The following is a 24,511-nucleotide window of genomic DNA, read 5'->3' on the forward strand; positions in this document are numbered from 1 at the left end:
CTTTCAATTTCATCTTGGAATCATCGTCAGGGCTGGTCGAGAGACGACAAAAGGAACACGGTTGAAGTTCCACTGGCGCTACTCGCTGTTTCCAGTATGCCTTGCAACTCGCATCTCTTGTCCCTTTTGTAGTCTCTCGACCAGCCCTGAAGATGATTCCGAGATGAAATCAAAATCATGGAAGAACTCCTAAAGTGTTTTTTATCATGCTGTTTGTGTGTTTTTTGTTGTTTTTCATGCTGTTTGTGTGTTTTCTGTTGTTTTTAACAATTATGAAAATACTTGGTAGACACTTACAAAATACAGTATTTCCACATAATATTGCTACAAAATCAATAGAAACTTACAATTTTGTATAACTCCCAGATTAATTAGAATCCACGGAAGTCCTACTTGACATTTTAGTGACCCCACGAAAAATCAAAATGCCGGAACAGTTTCAGCTGGTATCAGTAAATAAAATCCAACCGATATTTTCTGATACCAATACAGATACATCGGCTAAAAGTAACAATTTTATACCAGAATCAATTGGTATAAATATTTTGCACTGAATATTTATGAATAGTTTCCAGTATGCCTCGCAAAATAATCCCAGATGTACAAGTGCGGTAAATTTCCCAACTTTTCATGGTATGCTTGAGAAGTTCATAAAACGTCACCATGCTGACGATGTTCAACAGTGACTGAATACTGAATGAAATGTTAAAAGTTGATCTTGGACTGGATAATGTGTTCTGTTGCTGATATATTTCATGTGCCTCATTCGAAACATTGAACATCAGTTAAATACTGTGGGAAACAGAAGAGATTAAGGAATAAGGAAATGGAATAAAGTCTTAATGTTAGAAGATAGGATGGTTTAGCATGGACCTCTTTCCTTCTATCGATTTTATCAGTGTTATACTGTGGAAAGATACACAGAAATGCAGTTATTGTAGTTACAGTATGTTTTACAGGTTGAGTTCGAGAAGCATTTAATTACAGAACTTTCAATATAAACATTCTTCACCAAGCTGCCACGAAAGAAGTTATTTTTAAGAAGGGTAAAAGTTTATTCTGACATTTCCCTGGAGTAATAAAAAACTGGAAAGACATTAGGATGATTGTTCAGGGATTTGAACATATGACCTAACTACAAAAATTTCTATTCCAAGCTCAAGTTGACTCTAAAGCAAGTTCAAGTCCACTCTAAAGTATTCAGGTAGATATTTGCAATGCAAGGGGGAAGCTGAAACACAAAAATGTAGCAATGCTGTCCATCTGCAGGAAGAAGTAGGGAACGTACTGTTGGCAACTGTCTTCAAGTTTAACCCAGACTAACATACTATACACTAATTGGGACTACACCTACACTTTAAAGAGAATCTGTAAATGCTGAAATGTTCTCCACAGTGAAAGAAATATGAGATATCTGAGCAATCAAACATCACAGGAAATTACTTACGTGAAATTTAGAAGATTTCGTACTTCCGCGTTGCACAATTTAATGGTTCAATCCTATTAATTACGAAGATCCACTGTCTTCATTCACAAAGGGTACGGCGTTTGAAGCGGAGATGGTACCGCGTCACTACATTGTTTGATCCCGGGCGGCGGTGGTTGCGATTTTTCCCGTTCGGCAGCACTGGCGCGCGCATCTTGGTTTGTGTCGTCTGCTTCCTGTTGTCCGGTGGCATTGTCAGTTGGGGGTTGGGGGGCTGGGCAGTGTTGCTTGGTAATGTGCCGTTCCTGTTTCCCGCGTGGCTGGAGGGGGGTCGAGTATGTGCATAGCATCTTTTCTTTTTCGGGTCGGGGATCTTTCTGAGGACAGGGTGCCAAGTTGGGTGTGCTTGCCCATTGTCCAGGTTGAGTGCTGGTTTCTGCTGGATGATGGCATGGGTTTCTTTGATGGTGTTTTCTATTACAGAGCCGGTTGGGTGAAGTATGGATATGGAGGAGATGGTGTGGTTAGTGGAGTGGAGGTGTTGGGAGAGGCCTGATTTAGGTGTGTCGTTTTTGGCATCTTTTACATGTTCGTTAATCCGTTCTTGGACGGTGCGGATGGTTCTGCCAATGTAGGTGTTGTGGCATTGGCATGTGGTCTTGTAGACACCGGGGGATGCAAGTTTGGGTAGGTAGTACCTCTTGAAGTTGGGAAGTGCCCTTCCGATTTGGGATATTGGTTTGTGTGCTACTCGGATGTTGAAGGGTTTGAGGGCCTTGGCAAATTTTCCAGATGTGGTGGGGTGGTAGGGAAAGGCAATCCACTTGGGTTTAGGATGATTTTGGTTCGGGATATCTCTGTTTCTTGGGTGTCTGAACTGGGCTTCTGTTTTTGCGCACCACATGGATAGTTGGCGCTCGGTGTAACCGTTGTTTAGGCCTATTTCCGTTATGCACGCTATTTCATCTTGCAGGTCATCTTCTGTGCAGCTGTGTGTGAATGCTCTTCTGTAAAAGCTCATCCATACTCCAGCTTTCTGTTTTGGTGGGTGGTTGGATTTTGCATGGATATACTGGGTGCCCGAACCTGGTTTCCTGTATACGGATGTGACGAACTTGTCTTGGAGTCGTCGGATGCTGAGGTCGAGAAAGTTGAGGTGGCCATTTTGTTCCCTTTCAACGGTGAAGTTTATGTTGGGATGTATGTTATTGAGGGCAGTTAGGAGACGGGTTAGGTCCTCTTCCTGTTTGTAAATGACTATGGTGTCATCGGCATATCTTTTGTATCTTATATGAGCAAACTCTGGTTGGGTGAGAATTGACTTCTCGGCCACATGCAGCACTATGTTGGATAGGGGTGCGGAAAGGGGGTTGCCCATCGCTAGGCCCCCTGTCTGGTGGAAGAAACTGTCCTCGAACTGGAAATAGTTGTGGGTGAGGCAGGCTTGTAGAAGGTTGCATATTTCATCAGTTACAAATGGAGGCGTGCTATTGCTGAGTAGCCATGTTCTGGTGGAGTCAAGTGCAAGGCTGATCGGAATGGAGGAGTACATGTCCACTACGTCTATGCTGGCTACCTTGCAGTTGTCGGCTTTGACAAAAGAGGTGACAAATTCTTTTGCTTCGAGGCTGTTTTTTAGGCAGTAGGTGAGTTTGTCATTGTGGGCGGTCAGTTTCTGGAGGAGCCATTTGGTCAGGTGGACACTTGGTTGATTGAAGCCGGCCACTATGATTCTCAAGGGGGTTCCTGGTTTGTGGGTTTTTGGTATGCCATATGCACAGGGAAGGCTGGGGTGGGTGTTCCTTAGTTTCTTCTTTTCACTATCTTGAAGGAGGGCGCAGTTATCTATGGCTCGGCGGATTGCTGTATTGTATCTGCTTGTGGGGTCACGTTTCAGCTTTTTGTAGCCATCAGAGTTTAGTTTTGCTTGCATTTTGTCACTGTATTGGCCTTTTCCCATTATGACGTATTGGTTACCCTTGTCCGATTTTATGCACCAACATTTGTTGTCCTGTAGCCACTTTCGGAATTCCTGTGTTGTGTTCCTTAGTTTATTGTGCACTGTGGGTTTATGTTTGCTAGTAGGTTGGGCGTGTTGGCGGAGGATGATGGAAGCACATGTAAGGCGTACACACTCGGCATCTTGGTTAGTTTTCGTTGCAAACGCTGTTTTTTCGGCAGAGCAGATTAAGTCTAGGGAGGGGGGGGAGTCATTTAGGAGGTTGAATTTGAGGCCGTGTTGGAGGAGGGAGTGGAATTCTGTCGGCACGGTGAGGTTGGTGAGGTTGATTATAGTGCTGGCGGGGGTGTTGGGGTTCACTGGTGTGGTGGTGAGGGCCGGAGGTTGGGCACCAAGGGTTTGCAATTTCTGTGTTAGGGTCGCTGTTTTCTTGTTTTGCGATGTTTTTAGCATGAAGTCGATGTTTTGCTGGGCTTTTTTCCAGTCGTCGGGGTTGATTCTTGGTTGTATGTAGTCACGGAGGGAAGCACATGTTTTTTGAAGTGATGCTATTTCACGATATTTATCACTGATCACTGCACTCATTGCCCGTTTTTCGGCATTGAACACGACCTTTTTAACGCTATAGCTGGTGGCGGGTGTTTTCCACGGGCAATGAGTGCAGTGATCAGTGATAAATATCGTGAAATAGCATCACTTCAAAAAACATGTGCTTCCCTCCGTGACTACATACAACCAAGAATCAACCCCGACGACTGGAAAAAAGCCCAGCAAAACATCGACTTCATGCTAAAAACATCGCAAAACAAGAAAACAGCGACCCTAACACAGAAATTGCAAACCCTTGGTGCCCAACCTCCGGCCCTCACCACCACACCAGTGAACCCCAACACCCCCGCCAGCACTATAATCAACCTCACCAACCTCACCGTGCCGACAGAATTCCACTCCCTCCTCCAACACGGCCTCAAATTCAACCTCCTAAATGACTCCCCCCCCTCCCTAGACTTAATCTGCTCTGCCGAAAAAACAGCGTTTGCAACGAAAACTAACCAAGATGCCGAGTGTGTACGCCTTACATGTGCTTCCATCATCCTCCGCCAACACGCCCAACCTACTAGCAAACATAAACCCACAGTGCACAATAAACTAAGGAACACAACACAGGAATTCCGAAAGTGGCTACAGGACAACAAATGTTGGTGCATAAAATCGGACAAGGGTAACCAATACGTCATAATGGGAAAAGGCCAATACAGTGACAAAATGCAAGCAAAACTAAACTCTGATGGCTACAAAAAGCTGAAACGTGACCCCACAAGCAGATACAATACAGCAATCCGCCGAGCCATAGATAACTGCGCCCTCCTTCAAGATAGTGAAAAGAAGAAACTAAGGAACACCCACCCCAGCCTTCCCTGTGCATATGGCATACCAAAAACCCACAAACCAGGAACCCCCTTGAGAATCATAGTGGCCGGCTTCAATCAACCAAGTGTCCACCTGACCAAATGGCTCCTCCAGAAACTGACCGCCCACAATGACAAACTCACCTACTGCCTAAAAAACAGCCTCGAAGCAAAAGAATTTGTCACCTCTTTTGTCAAAGCCGACAACTGCAAGGTAGCCAGCATAGACGTAGTGGACATGTACTCCTCCATTCCGATCAGCCTTGCACTTGACTCCACCAGAACATGGCTACTCAGCAATAGCACGCCTCCATTTGTAACTGATGAAATATGCAACCTTCTACAAGCCTGCCTCACCCACAACTATTTCCAGTTCGAGGACAGTTTCTTCCACCAGACAGGGGGCCTAGCGATGGGCAACCCCCTTTCCGCACCCCTATCCAACATAGTGCTGCATGTGGCCGAGAAGTCAATTCTCACCCAACCAGAGTTTGCTCATATAAGATACAAAAGATATGCCGATGACACCATAGTCATTTACAAACAGGAAGAGGACCTAACCCGTCTCCTAACTGCCCTCAATAACATACATCCCAACATAAACTTCACCGTTGAAAGGGAACAAAATGGCCACCTCAACTTTCTCGACCTCAGCATCCGACGACTCCAAGACAAGTTCGTCACATCCGTATACAGGAAACCAGGTTCGGGCACCCAGTATATCCATGCAAAATCCAACCACCCACCAAAACAGAAAGCTGGAGTATGGATGAGCTTTTACAGAAGAGCATTCACACACAGCTGCACAGAAGATGACCTGCAAGATGAAATAGCGTGCATAACGGAAATAGGCCTAAACAACGGTTACACCGAGCGCCAACTATCCATGTGGTGCGCAAAAACAGAAGCCCAGTTCAGACACCCAAGAAACAGAGATATCCCGAACCAAAATCATCCTAAACCCAAGTGGATTGCCTTTCCCTACCACCCCACCACATCTGGAAAATTTGCCAAGGCCCTCAAACCCTTCAACATCCGAGTAGCACACAAACCAATATCCCAAATCGGAAGGGCACTTCCCAACTTCAAGAGGTACTACCTACCCAAACTTGCATCCCCCGGTGTCTACAAGACCACATGCCAATGCCACAACACCTACATTGGCAGAACCATCCGCACCGTCCAAGAACGGATTAACGAACATGTAAAAGATGCCAAAAACGACACACCTAAATCAGGCCTCTCCCAACACCTCCACTCCACTAACCACACCATCTCCTCCATATCCATACTTCACCCAACCGGCTCTGTAATAGAAAACACCATCAAAGAAACCCATGCCATCATCCAGCAGAAACCAGCACTCAACCTGGACAATGGGCAAGCACACCCAACTTGGCACCCTGTCCTCAGAAAGATCCCCGACCCGAAAAAGAAAAGATGCTATGCACATACTCGACCCCCCTCCAGCCACGCGGGAAACAGGAACGGCACATTACCAAGCAACACTGCCCAGCCCCCCAACCCCCAACTGACAATGCCACCGGACAACAGGAAGCAGACGACACAAACCAAGATGCGCGCGCCAGTGCTGCCGAACGGGAAAAATCGCAACCACCGCCGCCCGGGATCAAACAATGTAGTGACGCGGTACCATCTCCGCTTCAAACGCCGTACCCTTTGTGAATGAAGACAGTGGATCTTCGTAATTAATAGGATTGAACCATTAAATTGTGCAACGCGGAAGTACGAAATCTTCTAAATTTCACGTAAGTAATTTTAAACCGCGTTTACCGCAATCACCATGAATCACAGGAAATATTTTATATCTGATACTGTGATTGTGACATCAATATGCTTCTTACCACAGGTACACAGTTTTAATTTAATTTTAGCATAGGAGAATTGCATAGGAAGAAAATGCCAAAATAAGACTATATGTAATTTGTCGATGTAAATGAAATGAAAACACGTATTATTTCACCCTTGCATTATCAAGAATACTGAATTAGTAGACATTTCTATTTTTTCAGTACTTTCACCACCACCATTATGAACTTACAGACCCAGTTAGCCTTATACAAATTAATGGAGAATAACTTTTTCTCTTTGCATGAATGGGACATAATCTGTATTTCATATGATGTTCACAAGAGACTCCTTGTAATAATCTGTTCAAGTTTACTTTATTCCTAGATATATTCACTGGGACCGGAACTATAAGTACAATTGTAAGCACTAAAACATGCTTCCACCCAGGACCAAACAGTACACATGTCAAGAAAAGTTATACTCAATTAAATCACTAGCTAATAACATAGGTACTATGTTAGGCTCATAACATGCAAGTTGCAAAGAGAGGAAGCATGCATGTTTTCCTCAACACAATAAAAATCCATGAATTCACAATTTGCTATCAGAGATGTGTCGGTATTTCCAACTAAAAATATTAAATTATTGGAACTATTTCAGAAATTTAAAAATATACATTACATAAAACTGAAAATAAAAGTATGTTTTGATAATACCTAGCATGCATGCGAGTGCTTTAAAAGACCTGTTACAAAACTTTTCAACAAAAGTAAAAAGTGTATCAGGGTTCCCATTCATATTGGCCAGGTTATCCAGACAATTCTGTAGAGTATTAACAATGCTAATAATGAAATTTTAAGTGTTAAACTGCACTTGCATTTTAAGAGAATAAAATTTATTCAACACTGTTCAAAATAAATTAACATTTTTTTTGTAGAATATATTTCTACAAAGCAGCTGGTTCAAAGGAAGAAAAGAATATATTTTTATTGCAAAATTCTGGGTCACACATGCCTAGGGATGGATGATATCGGAAATTTGATATCATGATATATCGTCAAGAAAATAGTTACAGATGACATGATATTTTTTCCGTATTGTGATATCAGCGATATATCATCTCCGCGATATATCACAGACATAATATATATCGCTAAATATTGTGCTGATATATTGCAGACACGATATATATATATATATATAATGGATAAAAGCAAGGAGGGCCAAGTAAAAATCAAATAAGGTAAAAGGAAACACTCACCGGACAGTAGGAAAATTCAAAATTTTCGCTAATTTATAGCATCATCGGTGTGAGTGTTTCCTTTTACCTTATTTGATTTTTATATATATATATATATAGCCAAAATATCATGATCATAAATTGCCAACACAATATATATTGCCAAAATATCATGATGATATATTGCCAATACAATATTTATTGAAAAAATATTGTGACGATATATCACCCAACACTACACAAGACCTACTTCAAAACTAGGATTCAACATTTAGCTGCAATTTGACAGTTAATGCATATTTACTTGGCGATTAAATTAAATTAAATGCAATTCCATAGCAAACCTTCATATATGAAACTAGTGTTAAAAGGGGGAGGGAGAGGGGGCAAAGAGTAATAAAAATTTCATGAGAATAAAGTTTAAGCAGCATGGTTAAAAAATCATTTACAGAAATATAAACTACACTGCTCAGAACAATTAGGAGATCATGGGAAATGTCTGATGATCCCCCCTCCCTCCACACACACACATCCATCCATGCCACACTTTGCATATGACACCACACACCATATTAGGGACCAGTTACTGTTTTGACCATGTCTGTTTCAGACCTGTTCCATTGCTACACACATTGCTCTATAGTGATGCACATCATTTGAACAATGCATGAAGTAACTATAGGACCTTTCTCTTACCCGTACTAATGTATACTCTACTGTCTCTGCTCTCTGAATGTTCTGTCACTAGCATAAACATCGGTTGTACATGAATTTTATTGCATTTTTTCTGCTCCTCTATTGATCCCCTGATTGTTACACAGCTCATGTGAAGATTTTTACATGAAACATCTGCCATTGAGAAGTTTATTCAAGAAAAACTAAAACTTACTTTCCCAAATTAGGACAAGTTCAAGAAAATGCTTGATTTTCTCAAAACTTTTCCAGGATTTTCATGTGAGTGGGAACCCTGATTTGCAACTGCTGAGTGTGTGGAATGAAATGGTACAAAAAAAGAAAGTATGCAACAAAAACAACATAATCTGACCTACATTACGTGGACAAGACAGCTACTATGGCAAACAGGAAGTTCTAAGAATTTTGTTCCTTATAGTCTAATTGCCTGAAAAATATTTTGAATTCTGAACACTTACCAGCAGTGCCTCTTTGTTGATATCTCTGGCCGGGAGGATTCCTGTCTCGCTGGCCTTGGGACGGGGACTGCCTCCGTCCCACTTCCGAGTCTGACTTGTCACTATCTGAATGTCTTTGCGTACCTTCTTCATGTGTACCCTCCTGATAAAAGGAAAATAAATCATCATTACACAACCATAAAGGAAGTAATTTCATATAATAACAATGTACACCACATATTCTGATTAAAATATTACAGACATGATATATTAATCAATACTTGTCATTTTTGGTAAACAAGAGTTCAAATTAAATTGCATAATGATATAAGGATACTTAGCTTATAATGATCATTACAAGGGCATGAATACTTACACAGGATATCTACCAAAATAACAAATCTAAAATTCTTGACTTTTTCTTGACCTTTTCCCCCTTTTTCTTAACATTTAATCGCCCCCTACTTAGTTGGAAATTAAGAAAATATATACTTTTATTCAATGAAAAACCTTACCTTACCCAAAGCCGGTTAAGATGAAAATTGAAGCTGTACTTTAACAAGAGATTTAATTTAGACTTGCTTTAATTATTAATGCATGTAAAAGTTAATGCTTTAGATTTCATCCTGGATAGTGAATGACCACAAAATTTACGAGAAACAAAGTGAACAAATCTAAACCACAACTCAATAGAATAGTAGAACTATCCAGGCACTACATCTTACAAATTAATGTATTTTATATGAAATCTCCAATATATTTTATGTGACATCACTCTCTTGTTTATTGGATAAACAAAACTGCTATGATGAACATCATAGAATGAACTCCTACCGTAAATAATTTTGGATTCACCAGTCAATTATTGTCTCATCCCTGCAAAGAGTGGCTCTGATACACACCCAGCCTCAAATAAATGGGTACCTGCTGGGGATAGGGGTAAATGCAGCTGGAGCTTGGTGCTGATCACATCACATCAAAGCATAGGTATGATCAAGAATGTGTGAGGCACATCCCTCCTCCACTATATGTGCTTCAATGTCAATTCTTAAGCCTGTCCAAACGCAGGCACATATGTGGAGGAATTTTCCATTTTGGCAGCTGTAAAGGTTCGGAATCAATTCTGCAAGGATTGTGACAGTGCACGAGTTCATCCGAATAGGTTCCTTTCAGTAGATGTAATGGGCAATGAAATGGTCCAATGAAATGAGGATGATCATAATGACATTTATCAGACAATAGAGAGCTAATGAGTGTGCAAAACCAATAGACGGAAAAGGCAAATTATCTGTCTCCTCGGTGCAGTGCCCACTGCATCTCCTGAAAGTCACCTATTCGGATGAATACCTCACTGTCATGATTTGTGTCTCAACCCACCAATGATCAGCAGAGTGATTGCAAGCCTTCGAACTGGCACGTGGCACGCTGTAATAAGCAGAATTAACGGATTTATCTGGTCAGTAGACTTCCTGAACAACAGTGATGTAAATTGCAGAAAATGCACAACTCAATAGTTGTCGCATGCTACAACAGTTTCTAAAAAAATGTGGAAAATCTTCAGTTCTTCTTGCACAGAAAAACATCCTTTCTACATGAAATACATTTCTGACATTTTTAGCTGCAATATTCCAGAATTTACAAAACTAGAAACATACATCAGTTCCTGAAAAATCCTAGACTGGCAAATAGTATCTCTACATTTTGCTATTCATTTTGCATTATTTTGTGACAAAATGCAATAAACAATATTAAAGCGTCGCTCAAGTTTTACAGGATTATCTAAAACTAAACATGCACATCACAATCTATCACCCTTTGATAATTTATAATAATGAAGTGTCTTGGTTAAAACCATGGTCAAGCCTGAGTGTATAAAATTTTTGAACTCACTTTAGTAGTCTGCTGTCTCTCGGCCCTTCTTGTCCAGACATTCTCCCTAGGAGGTGGCGCTGACTGCACTCTGCTCTCTTCCTTAGTAGTCGAATCAGCTTCTTTACCTTCCTTGTCAGAATCACCTCCTTTAGACCTAGAGAAGGGAATGGGTGTCAAATTACGAACTTGTGAAGCTACTTTCATGTTCATTAACACAAAGCAGCTAAAAATAGAGAACCTGAAATTAAGTAGCCGCATGGTCTAAATTTGCCACATTTTAAAACACTGTTGTACATTGTAATCAACAGACCAGGTAGTCAAAACAAACAGCGATGTGGCACTGAGTTATAAAAATTAATACATGACTGAAATAATGTTTTTTGCAATCAGCATGCAAATATTATTGCATTTGCGTTGTCATTTCACACCATCTTTCTGTCACTTTTTGGGTAATCATGATGATGAAAATGAGTGATTAGATGGAATTGATGAAGGGACACTCGCAAATAGCATATATAACAGGGCTGGCATTCGGACCTAGGAGATTCAGTGGCAACATAGAAAGTTGACCACTTAAACACTGCTAGTTGAACATATTATTAGTATGGGAATTAGAATACTCGTGCCAAGGTATGTGTCCTCAGAAAAAACAAAGTTTCCCCATGATTTAAACATTTGACACTAGCGCAACTGCTTTCAGGTCAGATTTACAAATATGGCGGTGGATAGGTAGTTTCACTTTCACTGGATTTAACTTGAAAGGTACATTCTAAATACAATATTGCAATAATCAATGGTGGAGTAGTAAGTATAACATGCTACAAAGCCAGAGGTAACAGGTTCAAACCCTGGGTAAGGTACAGATGTATTATTGTGTTTGTCCCAATATCCATTTCATCATTCATCCTTATCATTACGATTAGCTCAAGAGGTAGAAAAAGTGGCATAAATAACCACACAATTTGTATATAAAAATAAGCCAAATATGGTGAAATATGTTGCAAATGTGCCACTTCCAGAAAGCAATATTATTGCATATTTCCATTCACTTTTAGATTTTTGATTAAACAAATTATCTTTCTAAAAAGTACACAATGAATACCAGGAAGCAGTAACTAAAATTTCAAATTTTACAAACATCTACCCTTTTTCAATTAAGAAAATATGTATCCTGGCAATCTTCTTTGGAAACCAGAAGAGTAAATGTTAAGGCAGCCTTCATGATGAAGCTACCTAGCTTCTAGGGGGTGCTAGATTCAAATCATGGGTATGCTGTGGATAATTCATTCCAATTGATCCCTCATTTAAGTATTTTTTTATTCTTAACCCTTCAGTATAACATTCAAGGGTATTTAGTTACTCTCTCAACAAGTTAGAGCAGATGTAAAGAACAACATTTACAAAAAATATGTATTTTTATGGAAACACACTTCAAATATATAGAATTGATTAATATATGTAAAATAAATTTGTGGCTCTTTGAGGTTCTTACGGAACTAAATATACTGAAATAGTATGTACAATAGCCTGGCTCTAATAATAATAATTGACTGCAATAAACAGACCCCCTAGAACATCCTGCTATTGTTACTCCTATATATTGTGTGTAGTATCTACATGCGCGGGCATTTCAAAAAATAAATTACACCCGATTGTTTTAGGTCAAGAAACATGTATAGAATGTGCAGTAGATTCAGAGAGAATGCAAATTCCTTGTGCCATTTTTCTGCATAATTTCTGTATGGCACACTGAACATTTGATTTGCTGGTGACAGAAATCTGTTACTCAAAGATGGAGACAGAGAACAGAAAAACCAATGGATGATAGTGTGAGAACTGGCTGTGTAACATCCCAACTGAGAAAGTTGTTACAGTCTCTCCTGTGAGTGGCATCGATGGTCACAGTTGCAAACTAACAAATGAGTCAAGTCAGTCTGACCATGTTCAAACTGCTGGCACCACTTCACTACAGTTGTTCACGACAATGCATTTGCTCTGTACTGCATTTATTCCATGATGAATCTGAGAATCATTCAGAGGTTTCACCTGTAGAAACTGACTAGTTCCTTGGAGTAGGAATCCAGTAAAAAAAGTAAAGTGTTCCTCTGTGCTTTGCACCACACCATGAAGGTATATAGGAGATGTGGAGTTAGGGCCCCACACTTTTTTGATTATGGCCGAGTACATGAAACATTGTCCAAACTTGTAAGAAACCATCCATTGCCACCAAGACAACATGGGGGCCTCGGCAGGAAATCATTCGATACATGAAATTGTCTAATTCTAGCACAAGATAGTGACTGGTGCAAATTATACAAATTTTGAATCACCCTCGTGTTTATAGTTTCAGGATTTTTCATTTCTTAAATTTTGCATTCCCCATTAATTTACCATAAACGGCATGAAAATTGAACAAAACGATGCTCCTTTCACACTTAAAACAAATTTTAATAAAAAAAACCAAAATAAAGCAAGTTTAAGTCCAGGCTCAAAAGGAAAAGGGGGGGGGAGCATAACAACAGAAAGTAAAAAAAAATACATCAATAAGAAGAAATACATATCATTTACAAAACAAATTAATGAACAAAAAATAAATGAACTGAATCAAAAATAAACACAAACCTAACCGGATAGTCATCAACCTTATCTCGAGAAGGCAACTTCGGTGCATCTATTGTTTCCTTTTCACGTGCAAGACGTTCCTCAATCTGGCGCTCCCTAGCAGCTGTGTCCACTGGTTTAGCTCCTCCAAATATTGATGCTGGTGCTGGACCCTCTGGTGTTTCTTCCAAAGGCTTTGTTCTCGGTTGCAGTTGCAGACGGGGGCGTTCTTTTGGTTGATCTAAAAAAAAAAAGTAGCTTTCAACAACACTGTTCATGACTTGGAATTCAAAAACATTTAATAAAATTTTGAGAGGTTGCACTTTTCACCTGTAACTTTCTCCAATAACAGCACCCAAATCAAATGTAAAGCATTTTTATGAACTTTTCACCACCAACTTTGAAAGATTTTAAATGAAAACATTTGCTTGATGAAATTTCAGACTCTTACACATTTTAAGTAGATGCAATGTTTTAAATTGGTAAAAAAATAGTTAAGAGTTAATTCTTCATACGTACTTGCATAGATTTAAAATGATTTAAGCTTACTAATCATCACTGAAAAATAAAATACTGTAAAATGAAATATCAGGCTTTCCATTTATCAGGCCCCTGTAAAATGCTTTAACACACTAATATGGTATGCTATTCATATAAATAAAGTTTATTCAACATTGCTGTACCTAAACAACAATAAAATATAAGACCTTAAAAATCTTCAACCAAGAAGCTGGTTAATTTAAAAATACAAATGCAATTTCAGTTTATAACTGTGGCACATATAAAAAAGAAAAAGAAATCATTTCCCAGACTCTTCCAGGTTTTTGCATGCTTTTACAAAATCCCATAACTTTTTCACTCGTACATGGATATCTATTCAAGTCACTAGGAACCATGAATATATAACTAATGAGAACACCAGTAAAAGCAAATGATGAAACATTTCATTAATATTTTGCCCGTTGTACTAGCATCCAAAAATTGATAGATATACTACATAACACCTTTCCGCTCAAAAATTTTATTCATTACTGTAATTATTGTTATATTCTATATGTTAACCACTACAATTTGTAACCACATCATGAAAAAATCTTGCTGGTTGATTTTTATCATTACCTACTTTGTCTTCCAAGAAATAATGTAAGTTATTGAAATTGTAGGGCATGTTTAACTGATCCCCCAAGAATGGCTAATTCGATCCTGATTGTACATAAGGAGACAAGAGATGAAGTTTGAAAAATGATTGACATGTGAGCATTAAATCAATGTGTAGGGAGATAAATTATTAATTGGAGTGGTCTAATAGATTTCCAAATTGTGGAAATAGTTCCTCCTTCATATTTATTAGCCACTATTTATGAGGTAGAAATATAATTTTCTGTTCAAAAATTATGGACCGAGTTAGCAATTATTTGCAAGTGCTCAACCACACCCACACACACACACACACACACACACAATTAGATTAAGCATACAATTGCAGTAAACCCTGGAACGACAATGTTTTACTACGAGAATATAATAACGTTGAAAGCAATGTGTTACTAGATGATTAAATGAAATATTGTTATTTTTAATTATTTTATTTTATTATATGAGCACGAGTCACATGCAACTCACGTGGCACTACAATCATTTATTCATTTATTATGCTGCATGCCACGTGAGTTATATCTAATAGCATACTTATTGTTTCTATCTAAGCATTCTTATTGTTTTGTTTAGAGTATCGTTATTGTATGTTTCTGAACATTGAGTCTTTCATTATTTGTGACATAACTCTGCCACATAGTATTGTTTCGATATCTTTCGAGGAGTTGGCCAGCAATAATTCAAGGCCAAGTGCACAATCAGAAAAGCTTGAACAGTTCAAGAGTGAAAATGTTTCTTTTTTTTTTTGTTTGTTTACTTGTCAGATTTAAGTTAAATTTAGAGGCAAAAATAAATATAAAAGAAAAAGTTAATGTTCATTTATTCATTTGATCCATGCTTGTTTGTATTAAATGTGACAATAACAGCATCACTAAATTTTCACGAACCATCTGCATAGTTTTGTCCACGGGGCCACTCTTCACGTAACATGTACGTTATAGCATGGTAGCGTGAGTTGCCTGTGCGCCACAAGGCTCCAAAGGTAAAGGGACATGCGAGTTAAATATCACTCACATGGCAGTCAACATGTTAAGTGTGAAGTAGGGATAGCAACAAAATACGGAAAACTGATATCTGGATTTCAAATTATTTGATATTGGATGCAACGAATAATCTAGATATCCACATAGAACAGATTTGATGAGGTATTTGTGGAAAATACGTAGTGATGATATCTGAAAATTACAAAGAAAAGAATATGTGGATAACCCATAAAACGGATAACGATAAAACTGTTCAAATACACTCATTCAGACATTGGGAGAATTCAGATATCCGGTTAAACCAGAGATTTCGGATATCAGGATAATTTGGATATCCAAAAATCCAGATACCAATATCCAGATGGAAAATTATCCAATATGTGGTTAAATTTTATCTGGTTTTGGCAATCCCTAATGTGAATCACTATAGAAATCAAGACAATTTGCTTTATAGGTTTCATACATTTGTGTTTTAAGTAGGTTGGGCTGATACCTCTCAGAAATAATGTCAGTACCACTTCTCCACAAGCTCACGGACATTCATATATGACGGTCAGGAAAAATGTTTCTCATGTCAGGATCACAAGCCCAGAGTTGTTTCCAAATATCCCCCCAAACTCCAATACATTCTGGTTGATAATGCCCTTCACCACACAACTAATACAAGATACCAAACCTTCCCAAACTTTTATTACTTGTCTTACCCCTGTTCACACTACCACTGGCAAATTTACCCTCCATTCCAAAGAGACCTGCCACACCTCAAACCTCTTCTATATTCTCATCTCCAACATCTGAAATGGCTTTTTCCTGGGATAAAACATCCACTGCTCTCAACCTCAGAATCAATAACTAGAGGCATGCATATTTCGTTTTTGACGAAAACACGAAATGTGAAATAACACATTCTAATGTTAATTTTTCATGTTTCTGAAAGGTGAGAGGTGCATTTTTCTACTCTGTTTTGTCACGAAATGATGCAAAATGAACTGCAAAATGTGAAAGACTCAAACATGAAATTTACCATTAAGTTAGGCGCACACAGGAGTTGTACTATGTAGATTTTCAGCGAAAAATGCAGGCTCGACCAGGACTCGAACCCGGGTCTCTGGCAATCCGTGCCATTGCTCTACCGCTGAGCTACCGAGCCGGCCTGGCTTCCCCTGCATTTTCGCTGGTGCTGTTTTACCTGTGTGAAATCGTCTCTGCAAGTGCTACTGCAACGGGATCTGTTGCCTTTGAAACACTATAGACGTCGACGTTGCCTGGTTCCTCCCAGCGTAGAGATGTCAATCCATTAAGTTAGGCTATTAAGTTCCTAACTTAATGGATTGACATCTCTACGCTGGGAGGAACCAGGCAACGTCGACGTCTATAGTGTTTCAAAGGCAACAGATCCCGTTGCAGTAGCACTTGCAGAGACGATTTCACACAGGTAAAACAGCACCAGCGAAAATGCAGGGGAAGCCAGGCCGGCTCGGTAGCTCAGCGGTAGAGCAATGGCACGGATTGCCAGAGACCCGGGTTCGAGTCCTGGTCGAGCCTGCATTTTTCGCTGAAAATCTACATGAAATTTACCGTTTATATACAGACTCGACACTTTCTGAAGTCTGAAGTATCCGTGAGTTATGCAATTCACAGAAAATTGTTTAATTCTGCTGTAAATATTTGAGAAGCAAAAATTGACTCCTTTATATAGGAATAAGCTTAATATTCTGGTAATGATTTAATGTGCTATTAGAAGGGATATGTTTATTTTGTGTAATAGTGCAGTTTTTAAATTAAATTTGGGATTATATTCACATTTTTAAAAACCAAAATATCATTTTATATGGCACTTTCTCACCGCTATAACAGCGAAATTTCATTTTATTTACTGCTTTTGAACCTGAAATTGACTGTTTTTGTACCAAAATTTTGCTTTTTTATTTACCAAAAATTCAGGAAAACCTCGTTAATACGAAGTTCAAGGGACCAAAAAATGTAGACTTCGTATTAAGCGACTTCCGAGTTATCCAAACTTTTCAAGATGGCGCCTGTTTTCAGGTGTAAATAAAGTAGAGTATAAATTACCTCCACAAAGGATGCTTTATACTTTGTGGTAGCTCAGAAAAAAAGCTTTATAATAATATTGTACGTTTTAAAGAAAGTGTAAAAAATGTTACACAAAATGAGAACACTGAGCTTACGCGGACACAAAGATTCCAAGGAGATGTTTAACACCATTTATCCTGCCTAGTTATACAACTGGTTATGCATGTTGTGGCAAAAAGCCTTTTAAAAAACGGTATTTTCTTTTAATTGTGCAAAGTCTCTTCAACGAAATTCTTACAATTTTAGTTCATAAGAAACCCGTTTGCAGGGAGACCTACGGAAAGGAAAACAATCTCGTTTATTGCAAGAAGTGAAACTCGGAAGAATCTTGACAGTAGTCACACTGGCGCGAGCAAGAGACGGGAGATAATCGGACAGAATGAATATTGGATTGTATCTGCGTTCACTAGAACATTGTCGGTTACAGGATTAACTGGTAAGTGAAGACTCTCTTGGGAGAGAACACAAACTTTCCCTGGCACAAAACAAAACAAAAAATTCGGTGCTGTAAATGTCGTTCTGGTTTGGCTGTGTAAAACACATCGTAAAAAAAGTCACGTATTCTTAGCTCATCAGCATAAAATGAACTAAAGACAAGCTTTACGAAACTTGCGTATTTTCAAATTAATCGACAATTTATTGTAGGTTTCAGTAGTATTCTGGAGGTCAAACACTCGTTCCGCCAAAACGTTTCCTCTCGTATTCCTACATTGAGCATTGCGTTTTTTTTTGTGTTTTTTTTAACAGCAGCACGCTAATGGTTCTGAAGAAAAGTGGGGATTATATGCTTTGAGAGATTCAAAACAATGACGCTTATTCCTTCCCACTAGATGAGTCATTGCAGTTATCTGCAAGGCAAGCGAGAGCTTTCCAGATGCTAACTAAACACTGGCGCCAGCTGCAGCGTAAACACAATGAGACCCGCTGGAAGTTAGAGCAGCAGGTGGCAGAAGGGAAATCATAGGCATTTTAAAGATAATGCAGTTGTCGAAGACCAAACTTTTATCAGCAGTGTGAAAAAGAAAATATGATCCTTGCATTGCCTTTTACCATGCAACAGACAATAATACGGGCAATATTTCCTATCCACACAGCTGCATTCAAACAAGAAAGAGGGATCTGAATTCTGCAATTAGCACATTACCATGCACACCAGTGGCGGATAATGAGATGTTGTAGGAGAGGGAAGGGGGTCACTTTTCTTTTACTTATCATGCGTTTTTTGTTAGTTTTGAAGAAGGTATTCAGAACTGTTGCTTTTTTTTTTTAGAAGCCAAAGGAAATGAGCCTGTGTGGGCACACGAGCAAGAATCGTGGCCGAAACAATTAGCAACGCTAATTTGCGCCTGTTTGTTGATAGAAAAAGGGGAGAAGTCACTCAGACAACAAAACACTGTTTTGGCAAATTTTATGACCGGCACAGTTGGGAAACGTATGAAGCGGGAAACTGGAGTTGCAACATACGTAAGATCGACGTCAACTTTTGCGGGAAACCTAGATGACAATGCATTAAACGGGTTGACGATCTTTAGTTGGTCTATGCGGCTTTGATTATCTGTAACAGTTTTCCTTTTTTTTTTTATGAAGTTCTACAGGCCACAAAGAACACGCTTTTAATGAAAGTGGTTACCGGAAGTTGTCTGCTACAGGCCAAAAGTTGCTCGCTCACGGGAAATTGCTGTATCTCGAGCTCAGAGCTAGACAGATGGGTGAGACTTCCAGGCATCACGCATCTTGTATTTTGGAACATTCGTGCGGTCTTATCTCGCATTTCTCATCCAACACTGGTGAATATTTCCAAGGTGGCGCATTCAGCGGGGAAAGAGCTTGACCTGCCATGCACATTGACAAAGAATGTCAATGTCCAGCAGGCATTTCGGGCTGCTTCCCTCGAGTTGTCAGCAGCTCTTAGGACAAGGAAACATGTCAAGGTCAAGTTAAAATAACGTCCCAAGCTCTCTCCACTTTCGATCCTCTCTTGTCGACTTACGCAGGTGTCTACTTCGAATTAAGCGAAACCAGTTTTGCGGAAGGGTCTTGTAAACAACTTCGTACTAAAAATTTTGATTTATCCGTACTGAAATACATTATAAATCCTATCTTATCGGCTGGGGAATGGGAAGAACTTCGGATTAAAAGGTACTTCGTATTAACCAATATCGTATTAACGAGGTTTTCCTGTATGTGCCTCTATCAATAACTACTGCTCCTCCACCAAAAGCCTGGACTTCAACTGTTGCCATCCATACAAACCATAACAATATCCCTTTTAATGACTGCTTCTAGGTAGCAATCATCCATCCCTTACCCCAAACTGCCAACTGCTTCCAGGTAGCAATCATCCAACCCTTACCCCAATCTGCCAACAACTCAGTAATAGATGGCAGAGGGCCTACGTAACAGCCGTACGAGCAACCACACACCATGGCCTGAACAAGGCCACCCAGTAACTTTCCCAACAAAACCCATGGACCTAGGACCATGATAAAATTCAAGCATAATTCCTGGTTTTCAAGGCGAACTTTCCAAAAAAATCAAGAGTACAAGCAGATGTTTTCTCTATTTCAAACTTACATATTACTGCCTCTCGCCACCCACACACATGCTCACACAAATATATAAACAATACAAAGTGTCTGTATGATTCCAATGTAACCAAAAAAATTAATTCAATTAAATGGTATATATACTATTTAAAATATTCACTTTAAGGTGCAGAGTTTACATTTGCCATTTCACATATTCAGACTCGAAATATACCAACAAATGTGTATATACGGGACATACTGATCTACTTTAATTCTACGAGAATTTGATTTTATTTTCAACGCAACTTCCTTTTTCCATCTTCGATAAAAATAAAAGCTACATTGTGAAAAACTTGCCTCGGGGAATTTGTAAAATGTATGAATTCATTTGGATTAATAAAAGTTGCACTTTTTCACACATAATTTCCAGAATTCAAGGAATTCCTGGTGAGTAGCCACCCTGCTTCCATCCCTCCCTTTCCTTCATGTTACAACTCTCATACCCCCTTCCACATACACTCATACACCACCCCACCACTCACTTTTCGATGAGCCTGCTAGAGAACCAAGTTTTCTCTGCACAAGCTATGTCTTCAATCTAGACCTGGCAACTCTGCAGATCGAATGCTCACTTCTATTTCTGCCATCTTTCTCTTTCACCACTGTCAGTAGCTTGCAGCCTTGAAAACTCAAAATTTTTCCAATGTCTAGCAAGTGTTTCCTATTTCCTTCTTATTTGCTATATACACACATACATACATGGACACACACACACACAAATATTTTTTGTAATCTTTAAACAAATCCAAAAATGTAAGAATAACTACTTCTGCAACCTGCTTTCTGGTACGAAATTTCTGCACTACTGCTCCTTCTCATCATATATAACCAATAGCCTGTATTTGTGCATGTATAATGCACACAGTTTTTTTAATGGGGACCAGCGACAAACAATTGTATCTCCTATATGTGCAGTACAATTCAGGTTCAAGGAATGACTCTTAGTTGTAGGTCGTAAAGCTGTTGCTATGCTAAAGAAGAGCAAATTACATCATATCTATTCAATGTCACCTGTTGCTATGTGGACGAAGAGGAGAATATCCTATTCTGTGTACAGTCACAAACAGTTCTGGGTTGTAATAAATGAATTGACTTTGAATAGAATTGTTACAACCCAGCAGTGTCCGTGACTGTACAATGAGTCACAAACCCATGCCACCTCCTCCCCTCCCCCCTCTGTGTTTAGAATCCCAAAGCTTTTACCACCTTCTTTATTCTGTAGAAGAAAGAGAGATCAAAATTACATTATGGATTAGCAGCACTCAAGATGTTATTTTCCATTATTTCTCGCCAGACAAATAATGCTGATAACACAACCTGTGCTTGAATTCTGCCAGAATGGCGATGCTTTTCTCGGTGTCGCAAGACGTTCAGTTACAAAGTGAAAAATCATGTCAAATGGCCATTTCACTTCTATAGTGGTTATTATTACTAAAAAAATCCAACCTGATAATTGGTAGTTGAACCTGTTGATAAGTGTTATATGCAGTGATCGTGAAAACATGCATGGTGTCTGTCCAAATTATTCCTTGCATATGTACCACACTTTTTGGGGACAAAAATTTTGGGAAAAAGTGTGCACTATACATAAGTAACTACGGTATGCACATTCTACAAACTTCAAACATTAGTTCACAATCAATTCAAACTTCTGAGGCAATTTGCATATTTTTTCCACAATTAACGAAAATCGTCGAGCAAATGGAAATCAGAGCTTTGAAACAATTTTTGCATTGTTACTTGATCGATTTACAAATTCATACCCTACATCCCTTATTCATATAAACCACAAATCTTCATTCAGAGCATAAAAAGTCTAGTTTTTTAACAATGACTAACAATAATAATAAATATATACATTGGAACCTGGATTTTACATTTTTCAGGGATAAAGCTGAAAAAACTAAAAATGTGGGAAAATGTATAATCGGGGAAATTGAATGTACAATAAGGGAAAATGTAAGATCTAGGAACATAAAATCAGGGTTCCACTGTCTTAGTAAAAAAGTAATAAACATTAGTTTCATTACTTACCTTTATCAAGTGAACTATCTTCGTGACTTCGATCTCTGCCACTACTCCTTACAAAATCTCGTTCTCTTCTTTCACTACCACGGTCCCTGTCACCAAAATGATCTCTATCACTGAACCTTTCTTTCTCTGGATATCGGTCACGATCACCAAAGCTGTCTCTGTCCCCAAATCTATCTCTGTCACCACCAAACCTAGGCCTGTCGCTAAACCTATCCCGGTCACTACTAAATCTATCCCTGTCACTACTAAATCTATCCCTGTCACTACTAAATCTCTCCCTGTCATTAAATCTATCCCTGTCACTACTAAATCTCTCCCTGTCGCCATCTCTGAATCCTCCACCGAAGTCACGACGACCACTTCTTGACCCACGATCATATCCTAAAACAAAAAACAGGATAATCAGATAACATATCTGAATTAATATATAGGTACACATGTGATTTTTTTCTTCTACAATATAAGAAGGAACAATTAAACTATTTTTTAGGGTTAACTTTCCAACAGACCATGATGCAAATTTTATATGTTTGTGAAAAAATCTTTTAGCAGATGAAGAACTTTTACACTGTAAACACTCTCTGGACAGGAAGTTGCAGGTGCATGCTTTTCAAACGTGCAATAGTTCAAAAAAATATTGCAGAAGGGAAATCTCTTCCATCCAAAAAGTATAGTTAGAAAAAAAACTGGAATATTTATCCAAATAATATTTATGTGGCAAGTCAGTATGTCCCAAACAAATTTAATTTTATTTGTATGAAGGTGAGACACTAATATTTTACTAACTATTTACCTGTGAAAGTTCTTGCAATTCCACCCAGAATAGATCATACATCAACCCTCTACAATAAATAGTTCTCACTCCATATTTTTTGTGTGTATCATCATATTCGAAAAGCATGCACTTTTAAATTCAAATCAGTTTCTTAAAAATTATTTTAATTTTTTTTTCCCTAATAAAAAAGCGTAATAAACCAACAATACCCATATATATATACAGGGTGTTACTAAAGTTCGTTTCCAATGCTTAGGAGGTGATTCTACAACTAAAAATAAACACAAAAGTTCATGTGACGAAATGCCAAAAAAAGCACCCATTCGGAGTTATTGAAGTGGGAAAATGTGGGAAAATTACACACAGCGACTGCAGTTGATTTCGAATATTCTTATCGTTGCTGGTGCCAAGCTAAGTCACCCCATAAGGAAAAGCATTACCAGAACATGCTGCCATCTAGTATTTGTCAATTGAACTATTTTCAAAGGAAATAACTGTCATTGTTTCTGAACAAATGAAAAACATGTACTGCAATGTGTACGTAAACAACAATGGCAACAAGATTCATTTATCTGCTCAGTGGCATGCCCAAGATTTTTGAAAGGTGGTGAGGGTACATACACTTTCTTTTTAATAGTCAGCCCTCTTTTCGCTATCTTTCCTGCTTTTAATATTCTCATTTTAGGAATGATGGGCTAAAAGGAAAAGTTATGAGCCCTACCAACCCCTCCCGCAATCCCCTCGGGCACACCACTGTATTCACTTCAATAAGAATGAAAATCTAACACCAAGGGTAACTCCCAGCTATAGCTCTTTTTCAAAGAAAGGGGAAGAATTCACATCAATACTTTACAATTCATTTTTTTAACAAATTTATGCAATTCTGAATACTTTCCCAATAATTACGCAGCGAAAGCTATATCAGCGTGCCAACATCCAACAGCAAAAGAGTTAAGTAGTTTTCAGAGAAAATAACATGATATAAGTTATATATAAATGCAGTATTTCTAACCAAAGAGATATAACAAGCTGCAATTGTCACTTGTCCCTTTCGTGGAGGTCGGACTGGGCTGTTTTCTCAATAGCGTGCATCGTATTGACTCAGTCTATTGTTCATTCCTTCATGGTGAATGCTTTCTTGTAGACTAAAGGAGCCAGTGTGTCTTGGAACTTTGGCATGAAATCCAAGCATTGCTTGAAGTTTTGTTCTGAAAGCTCCCGTAGAAGCACAGGTCCAAATGAGACCAGTGAGCATTTAAAGGTAAAAAGTGTTCTAGTTCTAAACCAAACGAAAACAGCTAAATGAAGTTTGCAGCTCAATCAAGGATTGCATCTGCGTTTCTGTCATTTATTTCCCACTGCCACCGAGCCATCAAGCAAATGCATGTAAGCTCCACAATTGCCACATTTGTGTAAATTTTTAGTTATTTAT

The 24,511-nt window shown here is 38.7% G+C and overlaps 1 protein-coding gene across 2 annotated transcripts in view; it reads right to left on the minus strand.

Moving 5' to 3' along the window:
* The window catches only part of eIF4B (eukaryotic translation initiation factor 4B), a 58,128-nt gene that overhangs the window by 10,641 nt on the left and 22,976 nt on the right, over window positions 1-24,511 (minus strand). For both annotated transcript variants that reach the window (XM_083128158.1, XM_083128159.1), the window contains exons 6-9: window positions 22,305-22,685; window positions 13,472-13,691; window positions 10,868-11,003; window positions 8,999-9,140 (exon numbers count right to left, since the gene is read on the minus strand). In XM_083128158.1, the coding sequence (XP_082984284.1) occupies window positions 8,999-9,140; window positions 10,868-11,003; window positions 13,472-13,691; window positions 22,305-22,685 (879 nt within the window). The remainder of the gene's footprint in view (window positions 1-8,998; window positions 9,141-10,867; window positions 11,004-13,471; window positions 13,692-22,304; window positions 22,686-24,511) is intronic.

This window comes from Lepisma saccharinum, chromosome 9, assembly GCF_977018435.1.
Source record: "Lepisma saccharinum chromosome 9, izLepSacc3.1, whole genome shotgun sequence".
Taxonomy (NCBI): Eukaryota; Metazoa; Arthropoda; class Insecta; order Zygentoma; family Lepismatidae; genus Lepisma; species Lepisma saccharinum.